The 21,288-nt window shown below is 38.1% G+C and overlaps 1 protein-coding gene across 2 annotated transcripts in view; it reads left to right on the top strand.

Moving 5' to 3' along the window:
* Nucleotides 1–21,288, top strand: part of ccser1 (coiled-coil serine-rich protein 1) — an 87,906-nt gene that overhangs the window by 44,090 nt on the left and 22,528 nt on the right. For both annotated transcript variants that reach the window (XM_053504774.1, XM_053504775.1), the window contains exons 8-9: nucleotides 4,605–4,688; nucleotides 6,304–6,381. In XM_053504774.1, the coding sequence (XP_053360749.1) occupies nucleotides 4,605–4,688; nucleotides 6,304–6,381 (162 nt within the window). The remainder of the gene's footprint in view (nucleotides 1–4,604; nucleotides 4,689–6,303; nucleotides 6,382–21,288) is intronic.

Genomic DNA, 21,288 nt, shown 5'->3' with positions numbered 1-21,288 from the left:
ATCAGAATGGACAGGCTAGCCTTTGGTCCCCACAAAAATAGATGAGCCTTGGTTGCACACCAGTTTACTATTACTACAGTTGATAATGATTGTTATTCAATTCACATGGCAAAGTTGCTATTGTCAGTCAAAAAAAATCATGCTAAAAGTGACAGAGAAAATCCATACAGTGAAATAGTAATTTTATTCACAATTGTTTTCTGAGTTTGCAATTAGCCTATATTTTTCTTTAATGCTCTGACTCAAGAAGACAGAATGAACGAATGCTTAAAATTACTGCTAACACCAGGAAAAACAAAGTATGCAGAGCGCAGCAGATCATTGAAATATGGTAATTAGGTCTAAATGGAAAGATTGGCTGCGTACCTCTATAAGACAGCCATACGATTTTTATCTTGGAAATGAGATTATTCCCTTACAATTTACATGTTCAGTATTCTTCAGACAAAAGGAACGATCATTAGTTTAATCTCCCATTGTGCCTATAGAAATAAATTCATTCTTTTTAATATCTTTATTTATATAAGCTCAAGTGCACAAATAACGTTAAAGCAATGGCATACTGTAGCATGTCAAAGTATTGGCAGCAGATACTTAAAGTGTCTTAAAAAGACCCAAGTAAAGTGATATTACTATACAATTCATCTTTCATTTTCAAATTTAGATGTTAGGAAAAAAATATATACAGTAGAGTGCTGAGTGTGTCTCTGTTAGCTAAAATAGGCATTATTTTACTTATTTTTGTCTTATTTTTGTCTAATAGCATAAACTTAATATTGGTCAAAATGTTCGTTATCAAGTGTACACTCATGTTATTACACCCATGACCACAACAGTGGCTGTTAGTATACCCGTACTGTGGTCACACTGTTTGGTACAATATGTTCTGTTAACCTAGTTCATCATGTTTGCAGAATTGATTACGGTATTAGCATTGTTACTAGATAATATAAGGTAATATGAAGTTACATTATTTATATCATATTGATATAATTTTTCCATTACCATAGATCAAAAGTTTCCAAAGAGCTAAACTTTTAACATATTCTTGCATTTCTGTAAAAAGTGTTCTAATTTGTTGAGTCTGACCCTTTCCTGCTTCCGAAGTGTCTAACTAGGCCAATGAAACAGAAAAAAATACTCGAGCTGAGCTCTACAGCGTGGTGCCGAAGACACTGCGCACGGTCTCGTTATGCTAAAGGCATTCGTCTGTTTGTCTACGCACTTGTGTGAGTGTAACGGTGGCCAAATTGCTCTCTGGAGGTCCACCGTGCCTCTGCAGAGATAAAATGCCTCTTGGTGAATCTGGGATCTATAATTATGGTATAATTAAATGCTCCCACAAGCCTGGATTTGGATGTGACCTTTTTATGCACAGGATGGATGTTGTTTAAAAAGAAAGTTCACTAATTTGAAATTTGGTATCAAGATGAAAGATATTTATTTAGTTTTTTTTTTTTCTCCAGAGATCCTTGTTTCAACAATGGATCGTTACCAGAAATAGTTTAGCATTTAACATTGAAGTACCTAATCCTTTTGACTGAGCTCTCACGAAGGACTCCAAACTACATAAGAGGATTAAGCCCAGTCCTTCAGTATTTGTGCTTTTACACCTTAATTAATGTACAGCATTTAAAATGCTATAACAGTAAGACATTTGAGAAAATCTGAGAATTTACTTGACATTAAACTGTGTTGAGAGGCATAGAGCTGTTGTGAGTGACATCAGACCCGATTTTAACCATTCCAGATCCATTTTGTCTGGAAATCTGTCTGCGGTTTTACAGTGCCGGACAGTTGCTGTACATGTGAATGGCGCGACATATGAGGTCATAACCCTGAGAGACAGTTTTATCAGTTTCCCTCTCACAAAAAGAAAAGAGCTTGGTGGTTATCAGCCATCCAGAGGGAAGACAAGGCTAGTCCTGGTCAAAGATGAGGCCCTGTTAATGATCACTGGTGCTTGTGTAATTATGTGCTTCTATTGGTCGTGTAATTATGTCATAATGTTCAGTAAATTCTACACAGTAAATATCCAATATGCATGAGACACTTTTCTTACATTTGCTAATTTAGAGGACGTGCAGGGGTTAAATTGACCTGGGGCTGTTGTAGTTGTTAATGTTTTCATTAGCTTTACTTAACTTCTTATTATATTCAATTAAGATTTGCTGTACTCTTGTTTTGAAATAACTGCGTGTGCAAATCTTGAATTAGGTAGATGTTTTCCATCAATTTTTTATTTTGTCACACCAGTTGTATCATAAACATTTAAAATATACAGGTAAGTTTTCAATCCTTCAGACAGAACAGATACTGTAGCAGAGTGACAGGTGAAAACAAGGTAAGGAGAAAAATAGGTAAGATAGTGATATGTTTATTAACAGAATATAAAGTACTGTATGCTGTTGCTCTGTTTCAATTGTACGAGTTTATAATTTATCATTAAATCTTATCTGAGGAAATGTAAATATCCCTGTAAATATCACTATATTGTAAATCTGGCAGTGCGCTGTTCTCTGAAAGTGTTGTAAAGAACAGCAGGAGCTCAATAAAAATCACATAAGTGGTACAAAGAGTGAGTGAGTGAATATCCAACGGATCAAAGTTTCTTAACATGCAGTGTTATCTAGTCAGTAAAATCCACGGTTGAAAATTTAGCCAATGGTTCATTATTTGGCTTGATGGTGTTTTCTGTGGCAGACAAAATGGCGAATGTTTTGTTTATGGATCACATGCTTATATGATAACACAACCAGTGATATACAGTAAGGATGAGATGAAAAACTTTGTAAGAATTTCCATAAAAGAAAACAAATGAACAGATCTTAAGTGAAATCAGCTGTGCCCAGGGGTTAAATTGGGATTGAGGTGGTCAGTGGCGTAGGAGGGGGTTGGGTGAGGATTGGAGAGTTACGAACTTGTTTGTTCAAATACAATCTGTCTGAAATTGGATAAATCTCTAGTTAGAAAAATCATGGTAAAGTATGCACTAATGTGTTTTAAGAAAAAAAAATTTCTCTTGTGCAATGTCGTGAAACACTCTCCCCAGCAGTAAATGTCACAATAACAACCATGTGCAGATAAGTGCCACACGACAGTCTCCCTATCTCCCCATTTCCTTCACCCTTGGATTGGTGGTGGATTTTTTTTAATTTATTTATTTAAACTTGGATGCCAACAATGTATAGAACAGTACTGTAGTGTGTATACACACTATATAAACAAATATTTGTTGGTGTTCCTAAAACTGTTGTCAAAAGTTGGAAGCCGACATGTATAGGATGTCTTTGGATGCTGTAGCATTGCAATTTCTTTTCCTGGAGCTAAGCTGCCAAAACATGCATATGCACTAAGCAAGGACTATGAGGACACGGTTTGCCAAGCATGGAGTTGAAGAACTCGAGGTGCCTGCACAGAGTTCTGATCTCAATTCCACTAAAACTTTTGGATGACCTCGAATGCTGACCGTGTACCAGTTCTTTTTGACTGGCATCAGTTCCTGATCTTGTTACTGAATTGGCAAATCCTCCAAAGACATACTCTTAAATCTCTAGGTAAAAACCTTCTTAGATGGATGAAGAGTATTTTAACAGCCAAGCAGAGAAATTGATTAGCGATTGATACTCATTCCTGCATTATGATCCAGTGGTTTAATAACAATTAAGTGGCAGTACTGTAGATTTTCAGTATTCCTTGTTTTTCTGTTTACAGATGAATGTACAGTAATATTAAATCATTTGAAATCATTCAAAAAAATATATATTTTGCTTTAACAAACAAATGTCAGACAACTCTGGAATATAAGCATGTTTTAAGTAAAGCAATATCATCATTATTACTTTTGTAGGTTTATTAGTATTTGTAATACAGACGTTCAGCTCTTTGTATTATTCACTTTATCCACAGGTGATGGGGTCTGCACTCCCATGTGCTCCTCTCCCTATATTTAGCCCTTGGCTGTGCTCCAAAAAAACCCAAGAAAGCAGCCCTTCAAATTTCTTTTAGGGATTTGGAGAAATAAATCTTTAAATTATCTTCTGTGGGTCCCAATATACAACCTCAGGCATATTATAGGCTTTTAAAGCAGCATAATTAGTATGATTATCCCCAACATTATGCACTTATATGTGCAAGACTTTCATGTTGCCCTACTGTATTTCCCCAGTGTGACTAATCCCTTTTCTATCTTAAATGAAACCTGGTCTGGAAAGCAACTGTGGTGTATCTAGGGCTCTTTATTTCCAGTACATTAGTTGCCAGATCCGACCTGTATATGTATACAGACGAGGAAGTTTAGACACAGATGGCATCGACATTTCTTTAGTTGGGAAATGACCTGCTTTTGGAGATTTTGGTGGTCTAGTACTGGTGCCTTTAAAGTGTATGGTTCCTTCATGTGCATACCGTATAATGGATTTTGACCAGACTTGCTGGAAATGGAGAGCAGGTTCACAGTACACAAGACTCCAGTGTAAGATTGCACTCCTATTCACTTCCTCTCCTCTCTCTTGAAAAGCTAGTTTCTACCAAAAGAGATGGCCTGAATAAAGTAGCCCTTTTTATATCAGGTTTTGTCTGTGTGTGTGTGTGTGTGTGTGTAGGATCCAGGACGAGATGAGAGCCACTCCCTGCAGCAGCAGCTGAAAGAGAGAGATGAGTTGATCCTGCTTCTGCAGACTGAGCTGGTGAGATAAGTCAAACCCTCATACACATCACCTCCATTTTCTCAGCCAAGATGCCTATAGTCTTCTCACAGGCAACCAAGATTAACATGCTACAGCTTCATGCTTGCTTTACTTAATTCCTTTTTGTTGCGGCTACATAATTAGCTGGCACCAAGGCTATAAATAATGGACGGTCGTTGATGTCTAGCTGGTGTCTCCTTCCCTTTCCTGAAAATGCAGTTCTAAGTTATGCAGATGCCGAAGAGTGTTCCAGTTTGCGCTGGAAACATTTTGTCATGGGCTCACTCACTGCGTTGTGAACCAGGCACCATATGCTCTCTAGCACTCACTATGACAAACACACTGTTGTGTGTCCTAACCGCAAGAGGATGGATGCTGGAAGGAGAAATATGACAGCTCCTGCCCAAATTTATGGTCTCGCACCGTGGAGGGAAAATGAAATGACGTGTTAGCGGAAGGAAGGGGGGCTTGAATAAAACTGTAGAGGGCAGTCAAGAGGCTATAAATGCAAGAGGACAAATGAAGAATAATACTCCAGCTATAATGTGAAAGGCCGTCATAATGGTTTTTCACCTGCTAAATTGATATTTGTCGGATTGATTTGTGAAGGTGATTGAAAAGCACTCTTAAAAGCACATCAAATTTTAAACGGCATTGTTCTGTCCCGTTGATGGGGGTAAAGTGAAGGATGGAATCAAAGTGTGGAATGTTTATCACTCTGTCATTGTAATATTGCTATTAGATTGATTGCTTACGTATGTGTTCCAAACTAGATTATTTATATGTGGCTGTGCAGGTTTTGTGTAACTTTTGTATTGCCTTTATAGGTTTTAGGTAGAACTTCACATAGTCACTAGGCTTTAGAGTACAAAGATACTTGCAGCTTATTTTCCTTTGTGTTAAGAAGATGCTAATGTTTTATTGATGTATTTTTTATTTTTTTTTTACATTTACTTTTCCGTTTCAAAAGGTCACCTTCTTGTTTCTTATGCAAACAAGTGTCTGTGGAAGAGTAGTACTACGCCTTTTCTGTTTGCACATCTCAAACAAGAACAACCCAATCTCTCCAGTCCCTCAAGACAAAACACCACTGAGTTTACTTTAAATTTTCTGGCTGAATAAGTCAGTGCTTTAATGTTTCAAATCATTATCTTCATCTAACCTTGTTACATGCCTGTGATGAGCATGTCACTCAGAGTATCATTTAGAATATTTTTAATATTTAAGAAATACATTCTTATATTATCTTTCTAGCCCATACTACAAACATATCTTGTTAAAACTGACAGCCTATAGTGGAAACTTGCCTACATCTTTCATATTTTCTGTTCTTTTTCCTTTTCTTTGTTCTGAGGTTATTGGCAATTTTGTTTTCTGAACCACATCTATTGGCTCTCTAATATTAATTAAGTATCTATCTCTAATATTAATATTAAGTATCTATCTATACATATCAAGCTGTTCTTCTGCTCTAAAATTTATAGCCATGCCTTTTAATGTTTCCAAAGTTAAAGATGTAATTTAATGTTGCATATAGAGAAGAACTGTGATGAAGCCTGACTTCTAATGTAAAACTTCAGTGTAATTTTGTATGATGTATGTGTATGTTTTATAGGAAGCTGCCCGTTCTGCACAGAAACCCCTTTGGCAAAAAGCTGACAAAACAACCCAGACAGATCCTCTAGCCCCAGAGGTGAGCACCCATTGCCCGATCATAATAGAACTCTTAATGGCTGCTTTAAAGTCTTGGCTTCATTGAACACTGTCAGTTTTTTTAATTGAATTCAGGTCAGCTTGTCCTGCTTTTTTATTTATTTATTTTTTTTATTTGGCCATGTTGGAGCGCAGCAATAAGACTATAATCCAGGCAGTGCATGTTCAGGTTCAGATAGTGCTGCCGAATCGAACACATTCTCAGCAGAAAGCCTGAAGTCGTCTAAATCATAAAACTCTGACGCAGCGTTTTTCTTTCAGTAAAGCATTTTTGCAAAGTTGTCACACAGCATTCGGTGAAGTGCAAAACTGTATAATTTACAGATATTAGGCTATCAGACAAATGTTCTAACTTCTTTTCAAGTAGCCTGTGATCAGCGTAGAGACTCAGTGTGTGTGCTCAGTGTGAAACCTCAAGTCTTTTCGCACCGTTCTCCTGGAAAACATTTTTAAAAGATTTATTGGTGTTCTCTTTAGATTGAAAATGTTCCGACAAACATCTAAATGATGTTCGTCCACTTGTAAACGTCTTTGTTCATTTCCAAATCTCTAGTTTAGAAAACGTTATACTGTAACAAGCAGTCAGTTCTACTAGTTTTCTTCTTTCCTCTCTTTGTATTCATGTCACATTTTGCATCCAGCATTATAATGCAGAGTGAAAAGGATGTGCAATATTATCATGGATTTTTTTTTGTTGCTCCCCTCATTCAGAATCGGTTTTAGACATGCTCCTATGCAGACGAATGTCAAAACCCCTCTCCCCCCAGGCACATTTTCTCTTAAATTTAGCCTCTCCTGACATTGTAGCTTTGTATTATAGATAATGTGCTTCTCTGATGCGAATGCAAATGGATTTTTTATAATTGGTTTACAATCAACACTGTTAACACCAAATAAACGGCTCATCAAGTCACCAAAGTTTTTATCCCTCGTATCTTCTATGAAGAAGCCAAAAAAGGATGATGTATTATAAGAAGCACACAGTTATGCAATGGATAAACAGCATTTTTTTTAAACCTGTGAGCTAACACCTTTTTCTACTGCGGTGTCAAGGAGGAATATGGAAGTAGTGTGGGTGGATAAAAATACGGATCGTCTACTGCCTGTTTAAGATGAACCAAAGGTGGATCAAGAAACGAACCATACAATTCACACACACAAGACCCTCGTGTAACCTGTCTGCTATCCGCACCCTCATCAGTTCTCATGCCTTGCCTGAGAGGACTTCCGCACTCCACATTATGTAGACTACGCCGCTATATAGGTTACTTCATTGAGGACACACAGACATCAGAAAGTGTGTCTACAAGTAGGTCAGCTATTTCTAAGGCTGCTTTGACTTGAGGAGGTCATCACTATTTTTCCTCTTTATCCTTAGTTCTCTATTTTTTTTTTCTGGAACACACCCGCCTCTCTTGTCATGAGCTAATTAGCTGTAGCAGGAAAGAAGCATAGGTTTCATGTCCTTACAGCACTGCAAAGAGAATGCAGTGGTCACATACTTGTATTCAGCAGCCACAGCATCTCAATGTGGTAAAGAGTGCTGGCCAGATGGCCAAGATCCAGACCAAGCCGCTCATGCCAGCTTGTCTATTTCCATCTTGTCCACAGTTTGCAGATCAATATAATCTTCCTTGTTACTTGCGCAGCATGACATCGTTGGTCCTAAGATTTCTCTTTAGACATGAACTGATCATGAATTTTCTCTTAGACTGAAATTTAGCACTAACTGTGGATAGCATTCTTGAACTTTCTGTTTTTTTTATGTCACTGAGATTTTGTTCTGTAATGGGATATCAGGACATCCTTGATTTTGCTCGCTTTTTGGATGAGAATGCAGTGGTCAGTGGTTCTCCTAAGGAGAACCAGTGAGAAATGTTAAAAAGGTCAATGTAGAGTACATACCCAGTCCTTGCAGTCTATTGATGAGGACATTGCTGAAAAGACAAGTGGTACTATTTATCTACACAGCACAACCCACCCATTCACGTTGACATGATTAGCAATGCTGCTATTCCAAGCAGCTAGCTAGCTGAAGCAGTTAATTAAGTGAAAGGTATGGGGTAAAGTAGTGAAGCATCATTGTCTTTCTGGTTGTCCTGAGGAAAACCTTTCACAGCTAATTTGAATTCAATTTTTTTGGTCACACACACAAAAACACACAGTATGACATGCAGTGAAATGCTCATTAAGACAGTCTGTTATATAAAAATAGAACTTACATAAACCAGAATATACTATTATACAGGTAGAAAAGGAAAAATATTACATAATGGATATAAAAGATAGGTGGCAGCAACAGTATGACTACTGACAAATGGACTGACCAGATGCACCCAGAAATACCCTCTGGTGGCTAAATGCACCCACACCCTTAAATACCTTAACCATAACAACTATTTTCCAACAACAGAAACAAATGTGTCTACTCTTTAAACCTGAATGAATACCAGATAGATAGGGTTTGCAAAATGGTGACTAAGGCATGATGCATTAGAACAGTATGATTAACATCATACTCTTCAAACCATTCCATGCGCCCTTAAACCCTGTGGAGTGTAGCACTGTGACCTTAAATTATCAGGGTAGAAATATTTTATTCATAAGACTTGCTCAACCGAGTTTTTCATTGCATTTGTCATTCATCTCCATTTGAATACTTGAAGGCATGGTAACAAAATGAGCCTTTCAATTCAAAGGAAAGTTAAAAAATGTAAACACATTCTGAATAATTTTGGTTTGCAAACCTACCAAGATGTTGATCTCTTTGCCTTATAACTGAGAAGGAGAATTGGAGAATTGTCCAGGGTACCATTTAATTCAGTTCTGTTTTATTCTATTTGTACAGCACTTTAAACAATGGTCAATGTCACATACTAGCTTTACAGGGGAAAGAAAAAAAAACATATATACTAACGCTACATTGTGAAGTAGTACTGAAGGCATCCAAATTATGCAATAATCTCCTTTGAACAGTTAATGTTTTGATGTATCTGCTACTCATGATCTGTAAAGACTTCATAACGGCTCTAATCCAAGATGCTGTTAATTGGTGATTATTAAGGCTGTTAAAGCCTTAATAATCCCCAGTATTGTAAATATATCACTAAACAAAAATTTGTATTCGTAAAACACTCATAAATCAAAGCAAAATTTCCCATGGGAAATAATTAAAATACAAATTATTCGTTACACAGCCCAAAAAAATAAATACCACAATAATATATATAATAATATAATAATTATAAAAATATAAAGAAAAAATAAAACAAATTAACATGCCTTTACCTTAGAAAAAAGGTAATTTGACACCGTGCAGGTTTACACTCTCGCCTTCTCGCCTCAGTGTGTGAAGCAGAGAGGGTGTGCGTCACAGACACACACTAAAGGCGAGAGAGAGAGAGTGTGAACCGGCACGGTTTTAAATTACATGCGCGCACACACCACGCATACACATAACAACAGAGAGGGAGAAAATGTTTTTGTAACCTCTAATGAGACTTTATTTTGCTTTACACGCGCATACATGTGTGTTATAAAAAACAGTACACGCGCGCTGTACACACACGCTTTCAAACACAAAATAAAGTATGTTTTCCACACACGCATGTGGTCACAGTGTTATAGTAAACAGTACACGCCTGCATGGATGTTGATTATACCAGTGAGAGACGAGCATTAAGATCCAGCAGGGGAGACGATTACCCACAATTCCGCAACGCAAGAGAGAGAAAAAAACGTTGGCTCAGTTGTGATCACGCGACACTCGACGTCAAAACACGAAGCGCATGCGTGATACATGATACTTGTTACTCGTAAACCAAGGCTTGTTTGTTTACAATATTTATTAAAAATCTTTGCTTGTCTTGCGGAACACTCACAAACCGCGTTACTCGCAATCCAAGGTTTTACTGTGTATATATATATATATATATATATATATATATATACACACACACAGGGGTTGGACAATGAAACCGAAATGCCTGGTTTTAGACCACAATAATTTATTAGTATGGTGTAGGGCCTCCTTTTGTAGCCAATAAAGCATCAATTCTTTTTGGAAATGACAGATACAAGTCCTGCACAGTGGCCAGAGGGATTTTGAGCCATTCTTCTTGCAGAATAGTGGCCTGGTCACTACGTGGTGCTGGTGGAGGAAAACGTTTCCTGACTCGCTCCTCCAAAACACCCCAAAGTGGCTCAATAATATTTAGATCTGTTTTTTTCTGAAATATTTTTGCTGCTGGCACCATTGAAACCGACAAGTGACCAAAGGTTTTGCTATAGCAGCCTGGCCATGTACATTGACCCTGTGAAGCTCCCGACGAACAGTTTTGGTGGAAACAGGAGAGTTGAGGTGCACATTTAATTCTGCAGTGAGTTGGGCAGCTGTGGTTTTATGTTTTTTGGATACAATCCGGGTTAGCACCCGGACATCCATTTGAGACTGCTTCCTCTTGCGTCCACAGTTACTCCTGTTGGATGTGGTTTGTCCTTTCTGGTGGTATGCTGACATTACCCTGGATTCTGTGGCTCTTGATACATCACAAAGACTTCCTGTCTTGGTCACAGATGCGCCAGCGAGATGCGCACCAACAATTTGTCCTCTTTTGAACTATGCTTTGTCACCCATAATGTTGTGTCACCCTTAATGTTGTGTGCATTGCAATATTTTAAGAAAAAACTGTGCTATTACTCTGCTAATTAAACCTTCACACTCTGCTCTTACTGGTGGAATGTGCAACCAATGAATCTTGGCCACCAGGCTGGTCAAATTAAGCCATAAAACCTCCAACACAAAATTGGCCAGTGTTTCAGTTTCATTGTCCAAACCCTATATATATATATATATATATATATATAAACGTATATATAACGTATATATCTAAACTATTATACAAATATATAATCGTATATAAACTATTGAACAGCCAGTATCAGCGAATCCAAGACCATCTTCATGGTCATCAAGTGAAACTGTTCTAAGTTACCCAACGCATTCCAAGCAGACAGGGCTATTCTCAGCAACAGCCAGAGGCCTCTAACCAGAGATCCAATTCCAAAGGCACTAGGATGTGTCAAACAGTTCCAGAGGGCAGAAAGGGGTTGGGATCACTGGTTAAAAAATAGTCAGTGAGAAAGGGAAATTTGTTTTTAGACAAAGGAAATGAAACACTGGTCATGCTGAGAAATATTTAGTAAACCTTAATAGAAAAACTTCACCTGCTGCTTCCAGCCTTCTCTGCTTGTGGTCAGTTCTGTGGCTTAAGCCTCGGACCACTTTTTGTAAGGAGAAAAGCTTAAGAGCCCATTTTCGTTATCAGTCCTCACACCATGACACAGATATCATTTTTATAGTTTCCTTTGGTTTTTTCTCAAAACTCGCCTCCTAGCCATAAATCTTATTTAGAGAAGTGACAGCTCATTAAATGTTTGAATATTTATCCCGTGTGAAATGCCCCCCGCCCCCTGGCCAGAATGAATTGTTCTGATTATGGCCTCGACAGTTCAATCTATACTAGCTGGAGGTGGTGGGAGGAAATCAATCGATGCTCATCGTTGTTGCTTCAAGAAACCTGTTGACAGAATAGCAGTGGACATTTTTGGCTATGCTGTGTTTGAGACCTTTTGTCCATCCTGCTGAGAAACTTTCCATCACGATTCGCTTTGACCCGCCTCACTGCCTCTTAAGTATTTTAAAGTTTTTTTGGGGGGCACTGAGGAGGTCTGTGCACTTAGAGACTGAAGCTGAGGCCTATCTGATCTTTTGAACAGCATGCACAGAGATAATGCTTGGAGCACAGAAACCTTTAATCTGGTCCAAGTCTTTATGTACAGAATTTCAAATAGAGGGATTTTTTTGTTTGTTTTTACCCTTTGAATATTTTTTATATATATTGTTTTTACCCTTTGAATATAGGATTATTTATCACTGCAGGCATCCTTTATGGGTCATTCTTAGGTGAATGAGGGATTTTGCCATCCACCTAGTAGCTTTTAAATCATAATTTTATATAATTTCATCCCTCAGAATGGGATTGGCAGAAACCAGTGCTAGTGCCACCTGTCTGATCTCTGGCATCTTTACTATCTTCCAGCTGTGCCAATCTGCATGGAACAGAGATTGTTATTGCTCTCAAGAGCAAAAAAAAAAAAAAACGGCTGTTTTGACTCCTTTGTGAATTATATTCTTTTAGTATAATTATCTTTGTGCGAAGGATCTCATAGGCTGTAGGGGTTCAAAAGCAAATTTTTTTGGATTAACAGGACAAGTAGTGAAAGAGAAGTGATGTGTTATGGACATAAAACATAAATTTGTAAGCACTGATTTAACTGTTCAGTTAAAAGTTATATGGTAGCTTTCTAATGCTTAGCATATAAAAAAAAAGAAAGGACAATGTTATATTTGAAGAAATGATTTCAGCTGAGATTTGAAAGAAGCAGTAGAAGTGTGGTCACAGCACGATTAGGGTAAGCCTTGGCGCTAAATGACCTTCCACCCACTGATGAAAGCCTGGTATATGAAACTGCAGTCTGCTGCCAGAGAACTTGAGGAAGCGAGATGGGATGTAAAAGAAAGATAGGCAAGAGCAAGACTGTGCAGGACTTTGAAAGAAATAAAGTTAGATTGTATTGAATACGGGAAGATAAGGGTAACCAGTGTTACTGATACTGCACAGGTGTGATATGAACAGATTGCCTGGTGTGTGTAGTACTCAAAACAGTTCAACATTGAGCATATTGAAGTTTGTTTAGTTTTAGATTAACAAAGAAATTTAATGTATTTGTGTATTACAAAATCAAAACATAAGCTAATGTTTTACTCTAATGGTTACTTGCGAAATGGCAGATTTTGTGAGAATATAATGTGAGGCTCAAGTATAAGCAGAGTCAAGAGGAGCACCAGGTTCACAGATGTTCAGTTTTTGCATACATCAATCATTTCAGAAGTCATCTGCTGGTGATGAAATCAATGGGAGAACATGAAGTTGAGGTATAGTATCAGTCAAAAGTTTGGACACTAGTTTGGATTTATTTTTTGCAATCTAGAACAATATCTTTCGAAAACTTAAATATCACATATGGCATTAGTTATTTAGTTAATAACAACAACAATCAGTTGTCATTTTTAGACACGAAGGGCAGCTGTTCTGGAATAGTTCTTGCAAGTATTGTCAACCATATTGTCAAGTGCATTTGCATTATGGAGGCTTAACAGACCATAAGTAGCATATGCATCTCAATATCAACTGTTTAAAGGAGGTTATTGTACATTTTGGATTATTTTAGAAATAATCAGAAAAGACCATATGACTGGAAGGTGTGTCCAAACTCTTGCCTGGAAGGTGTGTCCAAACTCTTGCCTGGAAGTGTACAATATGCGGTTGAATTTGCTTAACAATGAAAGATTGTGATTTGTCTAAGTAGCGTGATAAAAAAAGGACGGGAGTGAGAATGAATCTACCTAGAATATGGTCAACAAATTGCCATAAGACAGCCGAGGGGAGCAGATGGGGAATGTTGATGGGTATTGCTGAAGCTAAAAAAAAATAAAACTCTTGACAAGAGTTCAAAAACACAGGTTATAGTTCATGAAGTGGCTTTGAGGGGAGTGTTAATGGTCATAAATAGTGATCTGTACATGGAACTGACACAGGCTGTGATTATGAATAGTGCAAGCAACACATATTTAAATATACAGCAGGGAATATAAACTTGAGCCCAGGTTTTATATAAAGGTGTTAAAGATGACTGCCAATGGCATACATTGTTCAGAGCTTAAAAGTGAGCCATGGTGAGTGCATGGCTAGAATCAGTCTAAATTTAAGGCATAATAATTGAAACCATTAGGTCAAACCATGGGCATTAAAGTTAAAATTATATATATATATAATAAGTATTTGATCACCCTGGGATTTTGCAAGTTCTCTTACTTAGAAATCATGGAGGGGTCTACAATTTTCAGCATAGGTGCATTTCCACTGTAAGAGACAGAATCTAAAAAGAAAATTCCGGAAATCATGTTGTATGATTTTTTATTTATTTTTTTTATTCAAAAAATGTATTTGTGAATTTCTGTAATCAAATAAGTATTTGATCACTTGCTTATCAGCCACATTTCTGACCCTCAAAGACCTGGTTGTTTGCTTTTAAATAGTCTTAAATAGCTACATGATTCTAAATTAGTAGCACCTGTTTGAGGTCGTTAGCTGTCATAAAGGCACCTGTGCACCCCACAATCAGCCAAAGTCTAAGTAGATACATGGGGTATCAATGATGCTAAGAATGGTGAAGAATCAGCCCAGAACTACACGGGAGGAGCTGGTCATTGCCGTGAACAGAGCTGGGACCATCGTTTCCAAGGCTACTATCAGTAATACAGTAAGACGTCATGGTTTAAAATCTTGCATCGCACGGAAGGTTTCCCTGCTTACGTCAGCCCATGTTCAGGCCCATCTGAAGTTTTCCAGGGACCATCTGGATGATCCAGAGGAGTTATGGGAGAAAGTCCTGTGGTCAGATGATACCAAAGTTGAACTTTTTGGTCTTAACTCCATTCGCTGTGTTTGGATGAAGAAGAATGATGAGTATCATCCCAATAATACCATACCTTCAGCACCATGCTCTGGGGGTGTTTTTATGCACAGGGGACAGGACGACTGCACTGTATCAAGGAGAGGATGAACGGGGCCACGTATTGTGACATATTGGGCAAAACCCTTCTTCCCTCAGTCAGAGAATTAAAGATGGGTTGTGGCTGAGTCTTCCAACATGACAATGACCCAAAGCACATAGCCAGGAAAACCAAGGAGTGGCTCCGTAAGAAGCATATGGACTATTTAAAAGCAAAATAACAGGTCTTTAAGGGTCAGAAATCTGGCTGATAAGCAAGTGATCAAATACTTATTTGACACAGTAATTCACAAATAAATTGTTAACAAATCATACGATGTGATTTCCGGATTTTTTGTTTTAGATTCTGTCTCTCACAGTGGAAATGCACCTACTGTATGCTGAAAATTGTAGACCCCTCCATGATTTCTGAGTAAGAGAACTTGCAAAATCACAGGGTGATCAAATACTTATTGACCTCACTGTATATATATACATACACATATTGATATATATAGCTATCTTGAATGAGGTAATGGTAAGAAGTACCAGGAAGTTTAGAGTTGGCAACTTAAGTAAGTCAGCATATTTAGTGTAAAAGCTACATCAATATTTATGCTGTAAAATTTCCAAGTATTCAGAGATTTAGCTTGCACACCTACTCGAGTTGATTTTCTAGGTAACCCATTCATCCTATTCAAAATACCTGTGAGTAGTTAATGTCAATTTTGGCTGAAGCACTGGTGTCTTTTAAGTAGTAGTAAGATTACAGCACATGGCTTAAACACAAACAGTTGCTTTGAAGCCCAAAATGATTATTGATAGAAAATAAAAATGGAAGCCAATTTTTTCCTCTTCATTAGCTGTAACAGGATTTGGCATAAAAACTATTGAAAAATGTAAATGAAAAAAAAAAAAGTTTTTTTTTTTATAATTTCACTGACAATATATTGAATAGTATAATAGTTAGTATTAGAACTAGTTGTATTATATAAATATATACACATATATTTTATATGTAGCCTAAACGTTTATATAAAATTTCAGAAATTTATTATTGTTCTTTTAAAATATGCACAGACAGTTTGCTATTTTTAGTTCTGGATTTAATACTGCTCCCATGAGCTCTATACTCACCTGAGCCAATATGGCACAAGATCCAAGGTAAGAATTATGCATAACTTAAGCCCAGTTTCCACTTTCACGATGATGGATTGCTATGAAATATAGTACATAATACTTGAATAGGTTTATTAAAGGTTACTTTTACTTTTAGTCCACTGCACACTACAGACAAATATCTGTACTATATCTGTACTGTATTGTATCTTTCTGATTGAAATCAGAAGCAGATATAGTTGCAGCTATGAAAACATTGGTTTCCCATTTGGGAAAAAGATTTTTTTTTTTTTCTATAAAAAAGACTACTGTCACGTAATACATGCCCTGTAAATTTGATACATAAGTACATTTTAAGGTAATTAATTTTGTGCTTTTACTCAAGTACATACAGTATGTAAATCCATTAATTTAATTAAATAATATCTGCCTTAAGAAATATCTACTTTTACTTTGTGTACTTCGTCCACCTCTGATTGTGACTTACTGTACCAGGTGTCCTGTAATAACACTTACCATAGTGGCACCAGAACATGTGGCGACAAGGAGTTTTTATTCTTTACTTCTTAATTTTTGTTTGTTGGTAGCTTTGATAAGCTGTCCAAAAAGTCAATAAGTTAATGAGCACAGGCATTACTAATTTTAAGACAGCATTTCATATAATGTAATAGCACGTGAAGCACTTTATCAGTTATTGCCGGTCTTTCCTTAGGGATTCGTGAACTCTTTTCTGTGCCTTTATATAGGAGCCAGCATGTTTCTTATTCGCTCCACTCACTTTCCATGGTGTATTGGAGCAGTGGCAAATCATGATTATGAACCTAAAACGATCTGGGACTCCGGCTTAAGGCACAATTCTGTTTTCTCAGTAAGCTCAAATAAAAAGTCTTTTTGGGTTTGTCTAGTGGTCTAGTGGGTTTAAGCGCTTCACCTGTGTGTCCCCTGACGATGCTGATCAGATTGAACATGAGTGAGTAGGCTTTTTACCAATCCTGCTCCCAAGATGTGTCATATGTGCTTTCGTTTGCAGGGCCAAGCTTCGTGCCAGCCCCAATGCTCCTGCTCCTGCCTTGTCTCGCAGGCAGTCGTGCAAGTTCTTCCCACAGCCATGTGGTGCTTTATACAAAACATGGCATAAAACCATGGCTCAGAGAGCTGGACACTGTTACTCCCTCACTCATGCTTCTGGATTTCTGCCTGCCTTTTTTGGGACCTCTACATTTTGTCTTTTTTGCTCAGCCAATCCAATTGCTGCCTGCCAAGCGTTATCTGTATGTGTTTTTCTCTATATATATCTTCCTTCCTGCTGGTTTTTATGTACTGTATTTGTACAGTCTGCGCTTTTATATGCAGCAATGGTACTTCAATTCCATTTTTTTTTGTAAAGCGCTTTTAACAATAGTCATTGTACTTAAGAAATTACAGCTTCAAGTGTGGCCTTTAGATGACATATCTTCTGACATTAGATGGAGTTCTTGATCTGTCCTTTAGACAGAACAGTCATCTCCAGTTGAAATGCATAAACCAGCCTTTTATTTATTTTGCATTTAACCCCCCCAGAAGTGCTCCTTTAAAGATAAAGGGGAAAACTTAGAGAAGCACATATATATGCTGCCCTTGTGTGGGTGTAAGTATACTAAATGATAATCCACACAGACAGATGGATGAGAATGGCAATTCTCTGCCCAAAGCGGCTGGATTGGGAAAATGAAAGCATCATGTTTATTCAGGAGAAGGCGCTGGCTGCAGGAAGGCAGAAGGCCGAGTATGCTTTGATCCACTTTTGACTTTTTTTTTCTTTTTTTAACTGATGTACAGAAAACTCATGAACATGTACAGTAAAAGAAACTGAAATTTTCAAAAAGGGAAATGATTTATTTCTAGCTTTGAAACATTTTTTAATAAATATTATTTTTCTTTTTTATATTTTTGGCTAAGTGGGATATGCCCTGTGGGACAGTTCCCTGAAATGCATGTCATGGATAATTTAGTGCAGATTAGCTAAGATAGAAGGTGTCTCATAGAAATATGTAAGTCCCCCCCCCACCCCCCCACCCCAATTTCCTTCAAGCTTCATAATGTACTTTAGTAGAGCACTAATTTTATGCCTAATCTACTTACTTGCATGGTTGAAATTTCAGTCAGTGCATTGTTTCTTTTCTGAAAATGCAATATTACTTTTATACACATTCAGCGTATTACAATTGCTTTTCAATTTTATTTGTATTTTTGTGCCCTTCACGTTTGGCGTCCCTTGGAGTCCTGCGTACGGCTGTGAATGTTTTTAAGTGCGTCTCATGCAGTAATGAAGTGCTGATCTGCGCCACTATGATTTGGATAAGTGCATCGGAGTATGCTCAGACAGCAGGCAGGCGGTAACAGCTAATGAGGTAGAATACCTCAGGAAGGTGCGTGGGCACCCAGCAGCCGCTGATGTTCCTTAGGTCCCATAGCTTTGGCCCTCTGGCTGTATCCATCCTGTCTCATCCAGCACCCTTATCAGCTGGAGAGGATCTGTCTCCTTCTGTCTTTTTCTTAGTTTTGTCTTTGACATTCCTCCGCATTTTTTCTCAGGCAGAAGAGTGGGAAGGTGAGTCTTATGGATGAAGTTTAAGGTGGGGGCACACTTGGTGATGAGAGACCATTACATAAGTGTTGTACATTTTTAAATGCTCATGGACTCAATAGTAAAATTAGGATGCAGTATAAGTGAGTGAGAGTTAGCATGACATGGCTTTTCTATACGTTATGTTTTTAATGCGAGAGGGGTGTGCTTTTTAAGGGCAAAAGTGTGCACTGGTAGGCCTGTCATTAACACGGTCCTCCATCTGGGCTTAGTGCTAAGGCATCATCAGGTGTGACGCCAATTGTGCGTGGGAGCTTGTGTGAAAACATTAAGCAGCAGGCAGGTTGGAGAACTTGTGTGCGTGTGTGTGCGTGTGTGTGCGTGTGTGTGCGTGTGTGTGCGTGTGTGTGCGTGTGTGTGCGCGTGTGTGTGCGTGTGTGTGCGTGCGTGTGTGTGTGTGTGTGCATGTGTGTGCATGTGTGTGTGTGCGCGTGCGCGTGCGTGTGTGTGTGTGTGTTTTAATGAAGTGGCAAGTCATTTGATTAAGTAGTTCTGCAGGGATGAATGTTAAGTACATTTTTCCTAGCCCCTAATATATACTGTCATTTGAAAATGTCATCTTTTGTGTAATCTTGCGATATCTCCTGCATTGCTATGCTCACGCTGTAGCCTGACTTAACTTTAATAACTTTGTCAGGGTAATGATTGCATCCCAAAACGAGCAACAGGAATATCGAGTCACGGTACACAAGGCTGCCCGGAGGCTGTCTGTGGGGTATTAAGATATTAGTGTAAGGTGAGTGCTAGTTGGTGTGTGCCGCTGCACACTCTCTGTCTTTTTCTTTCGTCCCTCAATTCTTTCCCCTCAAGGACCAACGTGCGACAGAATGCACAGCCGACACCTCACCAGGGACAGATGGCCGTCAGAGGCAAGAACATTGTGGCAAGAATTTAATAAAGAATTATATCATCAGTGACACTAATCCTAGTGTTTATTCTTAGATGTGGCCTCAAGAATTTTTTTTTTTGTAGGTTGGTGTGCAGTTTTATATGTACAGTATTATTATACGCATTACCCTCCTTTTAATCTACATGCTGGATTTGATTTAAAACTAATCAGATTTCTAGTATTGATTGACATCTACCACTGAGTGTTTGATGTTTTTTTTCCTGTTCTACACCAAACTTACCATCCTTTGCTTCTGAAACACATGAAACCAGCCACTACACTGCTTTGAACTGCTGCCCAGGGAACATTGCAGGGCAATATAACAAACTCAGAGAAAAGCATGAGTCCAACATGTGTTAATAGAGCAATTTTTTCAGCTTGTATTAGAAAAAAAAATTAATAGAGCATCCGTTACTAAGCATTTTAAGGATTTTTAAAATTTTCGTTTAATCTGTTATTTATATCTTATTGAGGGCTGTTGTGAGACTCGTACTCTAAATGTCTGTGAAAGCAGGCTTTTACTTAAGGCAATGTTTTTTAATCAGATAGAGGAATTGGTTATTACCCTTTTTAATAAATGCTACAGATTAACCACAATAAACTTTTTTTTGTTGTTTCAAGTACTCTTGGCAATAGCATTTCCCCCCCGTTTTTTCCCCACCACTCAGCACCTCTAAATACATGTTGCAGCATGAGTCACTCTCCCACCTACTGCTTCCTTAAGCATCTGCAGGTTCATTCCCCACCCCAGAGATCTTAAACACTGTTCAGAATAACACTTTTTGTGTGGTTCATGCTGATAACATTCGTTAAGCCCATGCAGGATATATAGGAGTAATATAAATTTACCTACAGTACAGTGGGGCAAAAAGTATTTAGTCAGCCACCAATTCTGCAAGATGAGAGAGGTCTGTAATTTTCATCATAGGTATACCTCAACTATGAGAGACAAAATAAGACAAAAAAAATCCAGAAAATCACATTGTAGGATTTTTAATGAATTAATTGGTAAATTCCTCTGTAAAATAAGTATTTGGTCACCTACAAACCAGCAAGATTTCTAGCTCTCACAGACCTGTAACAACTTCTTTAAGAGGCTCCTCTGTCCTTCACTCATTACCTGTATTAATGGCATCTGATTGAACTCGTTATCAGTATAAAAAGACACCTGTCCACAACCTCAAACGGTCACACTCCAAACTCCACTATGGTCAAGACCAAAGAGCTGTCTAAAGACACCAGAAACAAAATCGTAGACCTGCACCAGGCTGGGAAGACTGAATCTGCAATAGGTAAGCAGCTTGGTGTGTAGAAGTCAGCTGTGGGAGCAATTATTAGAAAATGGAAGACCTACAAGACCACTGATACAAGACCACTAATCTCACCTCCAAAAATCCCAGAACCACACGGGGGGACCTAGTGAATGACCTGCAAAAAGCTGGGACCAAAGTAACAAAGGCTACCATCAGTAACACACTGCACCGCCAGGGACTCAAATCCTGCAGTGCCAGACGTGTCCCCTTGCTTAAGCCACTACATGTCCAGGCCTGTCTGAAGTTTGCTATAGAGCATTTGGATGATCCAGAAGAGGTTTGGGAGAATGTCATATGGTCAGGAGAAAGAATGCTGAGTTGCAT

The sequence above is a fragment of the Clarias gariepinus genome, chromosome 9 (assembly GCF_024256425.1).
Source record: "Clarias gariepinus isolate MV-2021 ecotype Netherlands chromosome 9, CGAR_prim_01v2, whole genome shotgun sequence".
Taxonomy (NCBI): Eukaryota; Metazoa; Chordata; class Actinopteri; order Siluriformes; family Clariidae; genus Clarias; species Clarias gariepinus.
Note: the sequence above shows the minus strand (reverse complement) of the source record. Positions and strands in the feature narration are given on the sequence as shown.